We start from the raw sequence: 13,167 nt of genomic DNA, 5'->3' as shown, positions 1-13,167 counted from the left end.
TTTTACCAAATACAGCATCTTTAACAGAACTACTGGATCATGGTATTAGAGCATTTAAGTGTAACTACACATGACAAGTGATGTGGAAAAATGTTGCAACAATAGATGCTAACTCTGACCTGTGAGCATCAGACTTTTTTGGTGTAAATTTAATACTACAGATACTATCACATATGTCAAAAGTGAACAGAACAAAGTGCCCCAGTCAACATTATACACAAACTGGGGAAAATTATGTCCTAGAGTAACAAATAATCTCACATTTTCCCTTAGCTGGGAGCCAGATGCAGGAAATCACTGAGCCAAATGAAGGCTTTGAAGATATGCAGAATGATGATGAGGAAGAAGGAAGTCCAGAAGAAATGTTGGCAAAGCTCATTGCCCATATACAAGGGAGGTAGATAACAGACAAAGATGTGGAAGAAGAACCTGAAGAAAAATGGTTAACACTGCAACAGTTATGTGACCAATTCCACATTACTGTTAAAGCTGCAGATTTTTTATTTCACAAAGCTAAAAGTACTGCTATGAATGGGGGTCTGGAGCAGAAGATAATGCTATATAATTAGCTATATCAAGTAATGCAGGGTAAAACAGACCAAAGATGCATTGCAGAATTCCTCAATGCTCCAGTACAGCCATCATCAGTGCAAGAACCTCAGCCATCAACCTCAACCAATGATCCACAACCTTCCACCTCAGCCCAGTAGGGCCACACCATACCTCTCCACTCCTTTCAAAATCATTAATATTCACCAATAACCAGAATTTAAAGGTAAGAAATATTATTTGTCACCTTTGTAGCCATAAGCACTACACCTAACTACAATTACATTTTTTTTTTTACAACTTCAAGACCTAAAAAAATTTGTTTGCCATTTTTGAGGGGTTTGACATACATAACCCTATTTATCCCACATGTACTTACATTCATTTTAGACATATTTTTGTTTAGATGCCATTTTTTGGAAATGTAACTGTCTTAACTGACAGACAACTGTATACCAAAGGTAAAGGTACAGTAGGGTTACCCAACATCAGGGTGAAGGGAATTATGTTGGCCATAGTAAAACAATCTAATGATGAAACAAGACAAAAAATGCTGTTTATAAAAGAGATATACCTTGCTTTAATGGCAAAAAAAAAAATAAACAAAAGCAAGTTCAAGCTCCCCTTCCTTCCCTAGCTTGCAGGCGTTTCATTTGTTGTAGGGTGCACTGACCACTACCCAGCAGGGCGGGTTTCAGTGAGCCACTAAGACATCATATATCAGAAAGGAGGGTGTCAGCTGTTGCACAGGTATATAGAAAAACATGTATTATAGCAGTGTTAAGTAAGGATTACTTGAACAGTATGGTATATAAAAAAGGGTTATTTAATGAAGAATGAATTTCATTACTTACACATGTTTTTTGTGATTTTCCATGATTTTTCTCTCCAGCTCTGGGTCTTGAGAAGGAACAAACTTGTACAAGGAGAGGTAGCGATGATCAGGATAATCCTCTTCAACAAAGTCTCCACATTCCGCTATGAAAAAAACATATCCAAGGTAGTAAATCAAACATAAATTTTGATGGAAGTTTCATATGAACAACTGTAATAACTCATTATACAGTGGACCCTCCCTTTTTGTTCCCGTTTTCATCGATTTCTTCCATTTTTGTCAATCGTACAGAACCTGTCCAGTGCCCAAGGTGCAGACAAAGCCGCCTCCCTTACGCAGTCTTAGGCAGTGTAGCATTGTTTCTCAGTGAGTGAACATATCCTGCCAGGTCATACGGAATATTTCGTAATAATCCATTGTTTTTGGCACTTGTTTATTGAGTGTGACTGCTAAATAAGCCACCATGACCCCAAAGAAAGCTCCTAGTGCCAGTCCTTTGGTAAAGAAAGTGAGGAACACCGTAGAAATGAAAAAAGAAATTGTTCAAAAATATGATAGTGGCATAGGCATTGCTGAACTCAGCAGGATGTATGGGAAGGCACCATCAACAATCAGCTCCATTGTGGCAACGAGAAAAGAAATCATGGAAGCTGATGTTGCAAAAGGGGTGAATGTGATAACTAAACAGAGATTCCAAACAATTAAAAAAGTGGAGAAATTGTTGTTGATGTGGATCAGAGAGAAAGAGTTAGCAGGAGATAGTGTCATGCAGTCGATAATTTGTGAAAAGGCAAGGCAGCTGCATGGCGATCTCATAAAGAAACTGCCTGAAACAAGTGCTGATGTTGGTTGAATTTAAGGCCAGCAAAGGCTGGATCGAAAAATTCAAGAAGTGAAGTGGCATATACACATTGTTGTAAGGCATGGTGAGGGTGCCAGGTCAGACAAACAAGTGGCTGAAAAATTTGTGCGGGAATTCAAAGGTTATGTAGAGGCTGAAAAATTCCAACCCCCAACAAGTGTTCAATTGTTAAGAAACAGGCCTGTTTTGAAAGAAAATGCCAAAGAGGACCTACATCACACAGGAGGAAAAGGCACGCCCAGGACACAAGCCTGTGAAAGACAGGCCAACTGTCTTGTTGTGTGGTAATGCTAGTGGGGATTTCAAAGTGAAGCCTTTACTCGTGCATCACTCTGAAAATCTTAGTGTGTTCAAGAAAAACAGTGTTGTCAAGAGTAAATTGTGTATGATGTGGAAGGCTAACAGTAGGGCATGGGTCATGAGGGAAATTTTCCTGGAATGGATCAATTAAGTGTTTGGCCCGAGTGTGAAGAAATCCCTCCTGGATAATAAATTGCCACTCAAGTGCCTCATGTTAATGGACAATGCTCCTGCTCATCCTCCAAACTTGGAAGACCAATTGTCTAAGGAATTAAGTTTTGTAACGGTGAAGTTCTTGCCTCCTAACACCACTCCTCTCATCCAGCCCATGGACCAGCAGATCATTGCAAACTTCAACAAACTGTACACCAAAACAATGTTTCAAAGGTGCTTTGACATAACCTCGGACTCTGAATTGACCCTAAGAAAGCTCTGGAAGAATCACTTCAATATCTTCCACTACATAAGCCTTATAGATAAGGTTTGGCAGGGAGTGACTTCCAGGCGATGAACTCTGATGGGGAAAATTGTGGCCAGATTGTGTCCAAAAGGGTATGAGGCTGACCCTGTCGACCCTACACCTGTTGTGCAATCAATTGTGGCACTGGGGAATTCCATGGGGTTGGATGTGAGTGGCGAGGATGTGGAAGAGTTGGTGAAGAACCACAATAAAGAGCTAACCACTGAGTAGCTGCAAGAGCTTCATCTGCAACAGCAATAGACCACAGCTCAGGAAATTGCTTCAGACGAGGAGGAAGAGAGATGGAAGAAGGTGCCTTCTTCAAAAGCCTACGTGTAGCATATGTTTTGCTCCATTTATTGTACAAATTTCACAGTACTGTACTATCTCTTAACCCTTTCAGGGTCCGTCCCGTAGATCTACGGCTTTACATTCAGGGTCCAAACCGTAGATCTACGCCATGAGCTCAGCTCACTCTGATAAACTGTGAGTGGTACATTTGGGCCTAGATATGAGAGAATACATCTATGTGGTATGTGTGCACCACATAAAACAGATCCTGCAGCACACTGTGTATAATGAGAGAAAAAAAATGAAATCATGATTTTTTTATTAAAACAGCAACTTTGCAGTGTTTTTTCGTATGTTTTTTATAGTTGTATTTGCGATTTCTTGATCTCATTTGATAGAATGGAAGACATATTACAGAAATAGAGATGATTTTGATTGGTTTTAGCATTGGAAATGGCTTGAAACTGAGCTCAAAGTAGCGGAAATGTTAAATTTTTGCCGATATTCAAGAGTAAACAAACGACCTCACACGTCTAATACACATCAGCTGGTGGGTCTAATATACATTCACAAATATGGTGATGATATTTATACAATTATTACAGTATTGCATAACAGTAAATCTTCTATTTTTTGGTGTGAATAAAAATTCATTATGTGAATAAAAAATCAAAATGGAATTTATTTGTAAAGCCTCAAAACATAACTAATGAACAGAGGAAATGTTAGTTTAGTGCAAGGAATGCCTACATTGTTCATTCTGGACCCTATTTTGAAATTGGAATATTTTGAACTTTGTGTTAAATTGGCCAAATTAACAATTTCCGATCACTTTATTTTGTAGTTGAAACAGTTGACTTGGCGATTTCTTGTGCTCAATCGATAGAATAGAAGTAATACTAGTGAAATAGCTAAAAATTTGGTTGTTTGGAATAATGTAATTGGCCTAAAATGGGAGTCAAAGTCGGCAAAATCGCCGATTCGTAAATATCGCTGACACATCAAAATTCGCGAGAGCATAATTTCGTCAATTTTCCACCAAATTTCGTACTTTTTGTTTTATTACCTTCACAAAAAGATTCTCTACGATTTCATAAGAAAAAATAACAAATTTTTTTTTTGAAAATTCTTGGACACTGGTGCGTGACTCCAGATTTGGGCCTTGGACCCTGAAAGGGTTAATAAATACTATCTGTCCATTTTGCAATCCCATTTTTTAACCCTTTTGGAGTTTCGGCCGTACTAGTACGGCTTATGCGCCAGGGTTTTTGACGTACTATTATGCATAAATTCTAGCTCCCTCAAATCTAGGAAGAGAAAACTGGTAGGCCTACATACGAAAGAATGGGTCTATGTGGTCAGTGTGCGCAGTATAAAAAAAATCCTGCAGCACACAGTGCGTAATGAGAAAAAAAAACCTTTGACCGTGTTTTTGGTTTAAAACAGCGACTTTGCATTGTACAATGGAACCTCGTCTAACGAACGCATCGCATAACGTTAAATCCGCCTAGCGATACATTTTAACGCAAAAATTTTGCCTCGGCTAGCGCTAAAATACTCGATCAACGCGGTTCGTTCGAGACGTGTCCACGTGCGGCCTGAGCCCGCCTCGCTTGTTCCATGGGTGCCAGTGTTTACAAGCCAGCCACCGTGGTTGCTTCCACGCATACAATTGGAACTTTTCATATTATCACAGCCTTTTTAGTGATTGCACCTGTAAAATAAGTCACCATGGGCCCCAAGAAAGCTTCTAGTGCCAACCCTACAGCAAAAAGAGTGAGAATTACTATGGATATGAAGAAAGAGATCATTGCTAAGGATGAAAGTGGAGTGCGTGTCTCCGAGCTGGCCAGGTTGTACACAAAACCCCAATCAACCATCGCTACTACGTATTGTGGCCAAGAAAACGGCAATCAAGGAAGCTGTTCTTGCCAAAGGTGCAACTTTGTTTTCGAAACAGAGATTGCAAGTGATAGATGTTGAGAGACTGCTATTGGTGTGGATAAACAAAAAACAGATAGCAGGAGATAGCATCTCTCAAGCGATCATATGTGAAAAGTCTAGGAAGTTGCATGACGATTTAATTAGAAAAATGCCTGCAACTAGTGATGATGTGAGTGAATTTAAGGCCAGCAAAGGTTGGTTTGAGAGATTTAAGAATCGTATTGGCATACATAGTGTGATAAGGCATGGTGAGGCTGCCAGTTCGGACCACAAAGTGGCTGAAAAATATGTGCAGGAATTCAAGGAGTACATAGACAGTGAAGGACTGAAGCCTGAACATGTGTTTAATTGTGACGAAACAGGCCTGTTTTGGAAGAAAATGCCAAACAGGACGTACATTACTCAGGAGGAAAAGGCACTCCCAGGACATAAGCCTATGAAAGACAGGCTTACTCTGTTGATGTGTGCCAATGCTAGTGCTGATTGCCTTTATTGGTGTATCACTCTGAAACTCCCAGTGTGTTCAGGAAAAACAATGTCCTCAAGGCTAATTTGTGTGTGCTGTGGAGAGAAAACAGTAAGGCATGGGTCACTAGGGACTTTTTCTATGACTGGTTACACCATGCATTTGCCCCCACTGTGAAAAATTACCTAATTGAAAAGAAATTAGACCATAAGTGCCTCCTGGTATTAGACAATGCTCCTGGTCATCCTTCAGACATGGCAGAGCGACTTTCTGCGGAAATGAGCTTCATTAAGGTCAAATTTTGCCTCCTAATACCACTCCTCTCCTGCAGCCCATGGACCAGCAGGTCATTTCCAACTTCAAGAAACTGTACACAAAAGCTATGTTTGAAAGGTGCTTTGTAGTGACCTCAGAAACTCAATTGACTCTAAGAGAGTTTTGGAGAGATCACTTTAGCATCCTCAATTGTGTAAACATTATAGGTAAGGCTTGGGAGGAAGTGATTAAGAGGACCTTGAACTCTGCTTGGAAGAAACTGTGGCCAGAATGTGTAGACAAAAGGGATTTTGAAGAGTTTGAGGCTAACCCTGGGAATCTTATGCCAGTTGAGGAATCCATTGTGGCATTGGGGAAGTCCTTGGGGTTGGAGGTTAGTGGGGAGGATGTGGAAGAGTTGGTGGAGGAGGACAATGAAGAACTAACCACTGATGAGCTGCTAGATCATCTTCAACAGCAAGAGGCCACACCTGAGGAAACTGCTTCAGAGGAAAGGATAGAGAAATTGAGGAAGCTGCCTACTTCAAAGATTAAGGAAATGTGTGCAATGTGGCTTAAAGTGCAAACCTTTTTTGATGAAAATCACCCTCACACAGCTATTGCAAGCCGGGTTGGCAACCTGTACACTGACAACGTTGTGAAACACTTTAGGAATGTCATAAAGGAACAGGAGGTACAGGCCTCTATGGACAGATATGTTGTGTGACAGAGGCCCAGTGACTCTTAAGCTGGTCCTAGTGGCATTAAAAGAAGAAGGGAAGTAACCCCGGAAAAGGACTTGCCACCTCAAGTCCTAATGGAAGAGGATTCCCCTTCTAAACACTAACATCATCAACACTCTCCCCTCCTCCCATCCCATCAATCATCACCAGATCTTCAATAAAGGTAAGTGTCATGTAACTGTGCATGTCTTCTTCAGTTTGTGTGTATTAAAATTAATATTTCATGTGGTAAAAATTTTTTTTTGTTCATACTTTGGGGTGTCAGGAATGGATTAATTTTATTTTTCATTATTTCTTATGGGGAAAATTAATTCGCCTAACGTTGAGCTCTCAGGAACGGATTAATAGCGTTAGGCGAGGGTCCACTGTATTTTCATATGGTATTTATGGTTGTATTTTAGTTTTCCTGGTCTCATTTTATAGAATGGAAGACATATTACAGAAATTGAGATGATTTTGATTGGTTTCACAATGAAAAGTACCTTGAAATTGAGCTCAAAGTAGCAGAAATGTTCGATTTTTGCTAAAGTTCAAAAGTAAACAAATCATGTCACGCATCCAATACACGTCAACTGGTGAATCTAATATTCTTTCACAAGTGCGCTGGTATTATTTATACTATTTCTACACTAATACAGTAGTCTGCATAACAGAAAATCTTCTATTTTTTGTGAGAATACAAATTCAGTGGAAAGCAGAAGAAATGTAAGAGGGGTGTGGGGATGTGACTAATGAACAGAGGAAATGTTATTTTAGTGCCAGGAATGTCTTTCTTGTTTATTCTGGACCCTATTTGGAAATTGGCAGCTTTTGAAATTTGTGTGAAATTGGCAAAATTGCTAAATTCTGACCACTTTATTGGATAGTTGAAATCGGTAAATGGGTGGTTTCTTGTCCTCACTCGATAGAAAAAATGGAGTTCTAGCAAAATAGTTATGATTTTTGTCGAATAGTACACTGGAATTAACCAAAAATAGGGCTCAAAGTGGGCAAAATCGCCAATGCGTAAACATCGTCCAGATCGCTAACTTCGCGAGAGCATAATTCCGTAAGTTTTCCGTCGAATTTCATACTTTTGGTGTCATTATGATCGAGAAAAGATTCTCTATCTTTTCCTAAGAAAAAAAATTTTTTTTTTTTTTTTTTGAAATTTTGGCAACCCTGAGAACAAGTCTCTGAGAGGGCCTGACAACCCTCAAAGGGTTAAATACTATTAATTACAATTATTTGCTAAAAATTTTTTTAGTACCACAATTACTATCAGTCCATTTTAATTTTGTACATTTTTTACATATTATTAATTACCATTACCACCTAAAATCTTGTTTTAATACCACATTTATTATCAGTCCATTCTATTTTATACAATTAAACACTATATTCTCTTAGTGTAGTTCTTTACTTTTAAATACTTTGTACTGCCCTTATAAGCTCTAATATTACTACCAGTGCAATACTGAATCCTAACAGTTGTAAATAAAAATCTAATACTTGTACAGGTCAGCCATCACTAATCCAGCACCATTGGGACCTGTAGTGTGCCGGATTAGTGAGTTTGCCAGATTACAGAGTGGTTAGGTTAGAATACACTTAATGTGGAAAATAATTTCCCAAAATTATGCTGTGTAAATAAACCTGATTAAAAGTGTATTTTAAAGAAGTGAACCGACAGGGAAGCTCTGCGCCTGCGCTGAGGAGCAGGGGGGAGACGCCATTGTTTTTGAATGTGGTACAGGCATGCTAATGTAATGTGCATAAATTTCGTTGCTCTAGGGGTCTTATTGGGCTTAAAACCTCTCAAATAGGAGCCGAAATTGTTGGATGTGCAGTCCTGCATAACATGAACATTAAACAGATGGACAAGACAGCTCCAGGAACCTCAGATAAGATGTCTATGTTTATGTTTAGAATTCTGGCCAGTAATTTTTTCATAAATTTAGACAGGGGGGGGGTTCTGTACATGACACACAGTAATCTCCAGACTAATTGGTGAGTGTTATGATTATAAATTCTTCTGTTACCTAAATGTGTATATGTAATCATTTATTAATTTTAACATACAGTCCACAAATTTATAATAATGTTTACCATAATTCTTGGTAATGTATATTTCATATGAAATTAATATAGGTCAAGAGTGACTTGTGGATATGACAGTAGTAGGTATCGAAGGGGGACTTTTTGCGACCTAGGTGTCTCAAAATTCCTACTTGTCTATGTAACTTTGATAAATAATAATTATCTTTGTTACCATTTACTAGTATGTATCTAATGAGATTCATCCAGGTAAATGCAATTTTCCACACTTAATAAAGTTAAGCAAGTTTAGTTATTCCATACATTTTGACCTTTCTTTGATTAGTTTATCCTGCAGCATGTAAACTTTCATTATTTCTTGTTCACTTATAAAACTGCACTGCTCTAAACCTTTTAGCAGTTCACGTGTCAACTGAATTAACCTATCAGTAGAGACTCTTTCTGCTACATCTTCCTCATTTTCATCACTGCTTTCTCCTCCACTGGCTTGTTGCTGTGGATTTACAACCATCTGCACAATTTCTGAGTCAGTATAATAATGATATTTGAGTCAGTATAATGATGAAATTTGAGTCAGTATAATGATGAAATTTGAGTCAGTATAATGATGAAATTTGAGTCAGTATAATGATGAAATTTGAGTCAGTATAATGATGAAATTTGAGTCAGTATAATGATGAAATTTGAGTCAGTATAATGATGAAATTTGAAATTATGTTCGCAGAAATTAGTCCAGAGATTAAAGATGGAACTGAATAACCGATTGCTGGATTAGTGATGGTTGACCTGTAATAGAAATTGTTTTTTTTTTTTAATTAATATTACCTACTTAAATTTTGTTCAACACCATACTTACTATCAGTCCATTTTACTCTAGTACAACTGATCACTATAGTCTCTTTTTATTTTTATTTTTTATTTTTCATTTACCATTACTTTCTCACTATTATAAACTATTATTATAGAACTGATAACCAGTGCAATATTATATTAACTTGTGCCATAATAAGAGTTAGCATAATCCCTGTATTTTATAATTGCTTATCTTAATCTACTATTATAAACTATTACAGTGGACCCCCGGTTAACGATTTTAATCCGTGCAAGAGGGCTCATCGTTATGCGAAATAATCGTTATGCGAATGAATTTTCCCCATAAGAAATAATGGAAATCAAATTAATCCATGCAAGACGCCCAAAAGTATGAAAAAAATTTTTTTTTACCACATGAAATGTTAATTTTAATACACACAAACTGAAAAAGGCATGCACAATTAAATGACACTTACTTTTATTGAAGATCTGGTGATGATTGATGGGATGGGAGGAGGGGAGAGCATTATCTTCTTACTGTTTAGAAGGGGAATCCCCTTCCATTACGACTTGAGGTAGCAAGTCCTTTTCCGGGGTTACTTCCCTTCTTCTTTTAATGCCACTAGGACCAGCTTGAGAGTCACTGGACCTCTGTCGCACAACAAATCTGTCCATAGAGCTCTGTACCTCCCGTTCCTTTACGATTTGTCTAAAATGGGCCACAACATTGTCATTGAAATAGTCACCAGCACGGCTTGCAACAGCTGTGTCAGGGTGATTTTCATCTATAAAGGTTTGCAGTTCAACCCACTGTGCACACATTTCCTTAATCTTTGAAGTAGGCACAATGGATTCCACAACTGGCATAGGCTTCTCAGGGTTAGCCCCAAACCCTTCAAAATCTTTCTTAATTTCCATACTAATTCTCACCCTTTTTACCACAGGGTTGGCACTAGAAGCTTTCTTGGGGCCCATGGTCACTTATTTTCCAGAAACAGCACCGAAAACACTGTAATAATACGAAATATTCCGAGTGTATGCTTGGATGTTACCGCGGAGGCTGGCTGGTAAACAATGGGACGGCCGGCACATGTGAGGCTGGCTGAGGGCACATTGGACGCGTCTCGGACGAAAATCGGTAAGCGGGTTTTTAATCGGTATGCGCGGCAAAAATTTTGCGATAAAAGTAATCGGTATGCGGAAAAATCGCTATGTGATGCCATCGTTATGCGGGGGTCCACTGTATTTTTGTTTTCTCTTATATTTTTTTTATAACTACCATTATCTGCAGACTTTTAATTTAATTATCACTTCCAGTAATAAACAATTTTATTGTGTTCAGTAAACTTCCATTCTAAGTCTACAACTGCTGTCAAACTCAAACTTAAACCGTTCAGTATTAAATCATCAAATCTGTACCATATTAACCCTTTCAGGGTTGGTGCCGTACTAGTACGGCTTGCACCCCAGGGTTGGTGCCACACAAGTACGCATAAATTCTAGCACCTTCAAATCTAGCGAGACAAAGCTGGTAGGCTTACATATGAAAGAATATGTCTATGTGGTCAGTGTGCGCATTATGCACACAGTGCATAATGAGAAAAAAACACCGACAGTGTTTCTGGTTTAAAACAGCGACTTTGCAGTGTATTTTCCTATGCTATTTATGGTTGTATTCTAGTTTTGCTGGTCTCAATTTATAGAATGGAAGACATATTACAGAAATTGAGATGATTTTGATTGGTCTCACAAAGAAGAGTACCTTGAAATTGAGCTCAAAGTAGCAGAAATGTTCGATTTTTGCCAAAGTTCAAAAGTAAACAAATCATGCCATGCATCCAATACACGTTAACTGCTGGGTCTAATATTCTTTCACAAGTGCACTGATATTATTTATACCATTTCTACACCATTTCTACACTAATGCAGTAGACTGCATAACAGTAAATCTTCTATTTTTTGTGAGAAAAAAATTCAAAGTGGAAAGCAAAAGAAATGTAACAGAGGCATGGGGACATGACTAATGAACAGAGGAAATGTTAATTTAGTGCCAGGAATGTCTCTTGTTTATTCTGGACCCTATTTGGAAATCGGCATCTTTTGAAATTTGTGTGAAATTGGCAAAAGTGCCAATCTCTGACCACTTTATTGAATAGTTGAAATCAGTAAATAGGTGGTTTCTTGTACTCATTTGATAGAAAAAAATAGAGTTCTAGTGAAATAGTTATGATTTTTGTCAACTGGTACATTGGAATTGGCCGAAAATAGGGCTCAAAGTGGGCGAAATCGCCGATGCGTAAACATCGTCGAGACCGCTAACTTTGCGAGAGTGTAATTCCGTAAGTTTTCCATCAAATTTCTTACTTTTGGGGTCATTATGATCGGGAAAAGATTTTCTATCATTTCATAGGAAAAAAAAAATTTTTTTTTTTTGAAAAATTTCCAACCCTGAGAACAAGTTTAGGAGAGGGCCTGCCAAGCCTGAAAGGGTTAAGAGTAAACTGTATCTCTATTTTTCTAAAACTACTTGTAACAATCCATTAGCTAGTAAGATAACTTAGTTTAGTATCATAATTATTAAGTTTAACATAATACTTTATTCAAAAGTCTAGTGGTAGAGTCACTCTCAATCTTATGATTACAAGCATTGATCCTGATATCAACCTTTTATTAACCCTTTGACTGTTTCAGCCGTATATATACGTCTTACGAGCCACCGTTTTTGACGTATATACACAAATTCTAATGGCTTCAAATCAAGCAGGAGAAAGCTGGTAGGCCCACATGTGAGAGAATGGATCTGTCTGGTCAGTGTGCACCATATAAAAAAAATTCTGCAGTATGCAGTGCATGAGAAAAAAAACTCCAACCCTTTTTTTTTATTAAAATGCCGACTTTGTGGTCTATTTTCATATAGTATTTATGGTTGTATCCTTGTTTTCTTGGTCTCAATTGATAGAATGGAAAACATATTATAGAAATATGGGTGATTTTTGATTGGTTTTACTATGAAAAGAACCTTGAAATGGAGCTCAAAGTAGGAGAAATGTTTGATTTTTGCTGATGTTCAAAAGTAAACAAATAATGTCATTTTCCAATATATGTCCGAGTAGCCATTCTAATATGCAGTCATGAATGGGTTGACATTATTTATACAACTATTACAATATTGCAGTAGTCTGCATAACAGTAAATCTTCTATTTTTTGTTTGAATAAAAATTCAAAATAGAAAGCAAAAGTAATATCAGAGGGGCCTGGAGATGTGACTGATGAACAAAGAATATGTTATTTTAGATTCAGGAATGTCTGCACTGTTCATTCTGGACCCTATTTTGAAATTGTCATATTTTTTAATTTTTGTGAAATTGGCCAAATTGCAAATTTCTGACCACGTTATTGGGTAATTGAAATCGGTAATTGGGCAGTTTCTTGTACTCAATTGATAGAAAAAATGGAGTTGTAAAGAAATAGCTATGAGTTTGGTCAACTGGAACAATGGAATTAGCTGGAAATAGGCCTCAAAGTGGGCAAAATCGCCGATTCACAAATATCGCTGAGGTCGCTAACTTCACGAGAGCGTAATTCCGTCAGTTTTCCGTAAAATTTCCTTC

The 13,167-nt window shown here is 37.8% G+C and overlaps 1 protein-coding gene across 6 annotated transcripts in view; it reads right to left on the bottom strand.

Annotated features, from left to right (window-relative positions):
• The window catches only part of Cdep (Chondrocyte-derived ezrin-like domain containing protein), a 628,747-nt gene that overhangs the window by 358,396 nt on the left and 257,184 nt on the right, over nt 1-13,167 (bottom strand). For all 6 annotated transcript variants that reach the window (XM_070086348.1, XM_070086350.1, XM_070086352.1 and 3 more), the window contains exon 4: nt 1,404-1,527. In XM_070086348.1, coding sequence (XP_069942449.1) covers nt 1,404-1,527 — 124 coding nt within the window. The remainder of the gene's footprint in view (nt 1-1,403; nt 1,528-13,167) is intronic.

This window comes from Cherax quadricarinatus, chromosome 18 (assembly GCF_038502225.1).
Source record: "Cherax quadricarinatus isolate ZL_2023a chromosome 18, ASM3850222v1, whole genome shotgun sequence".
NCBI lineage: Eukaryota > Metazoa > Arthropoda > Malacostraca > Decapoda > Parastacidae > Cherax > Cherax quadricarinatus.
This window is presented reverse-complemented; position numbering and strand designations above follow the sequence as displayed.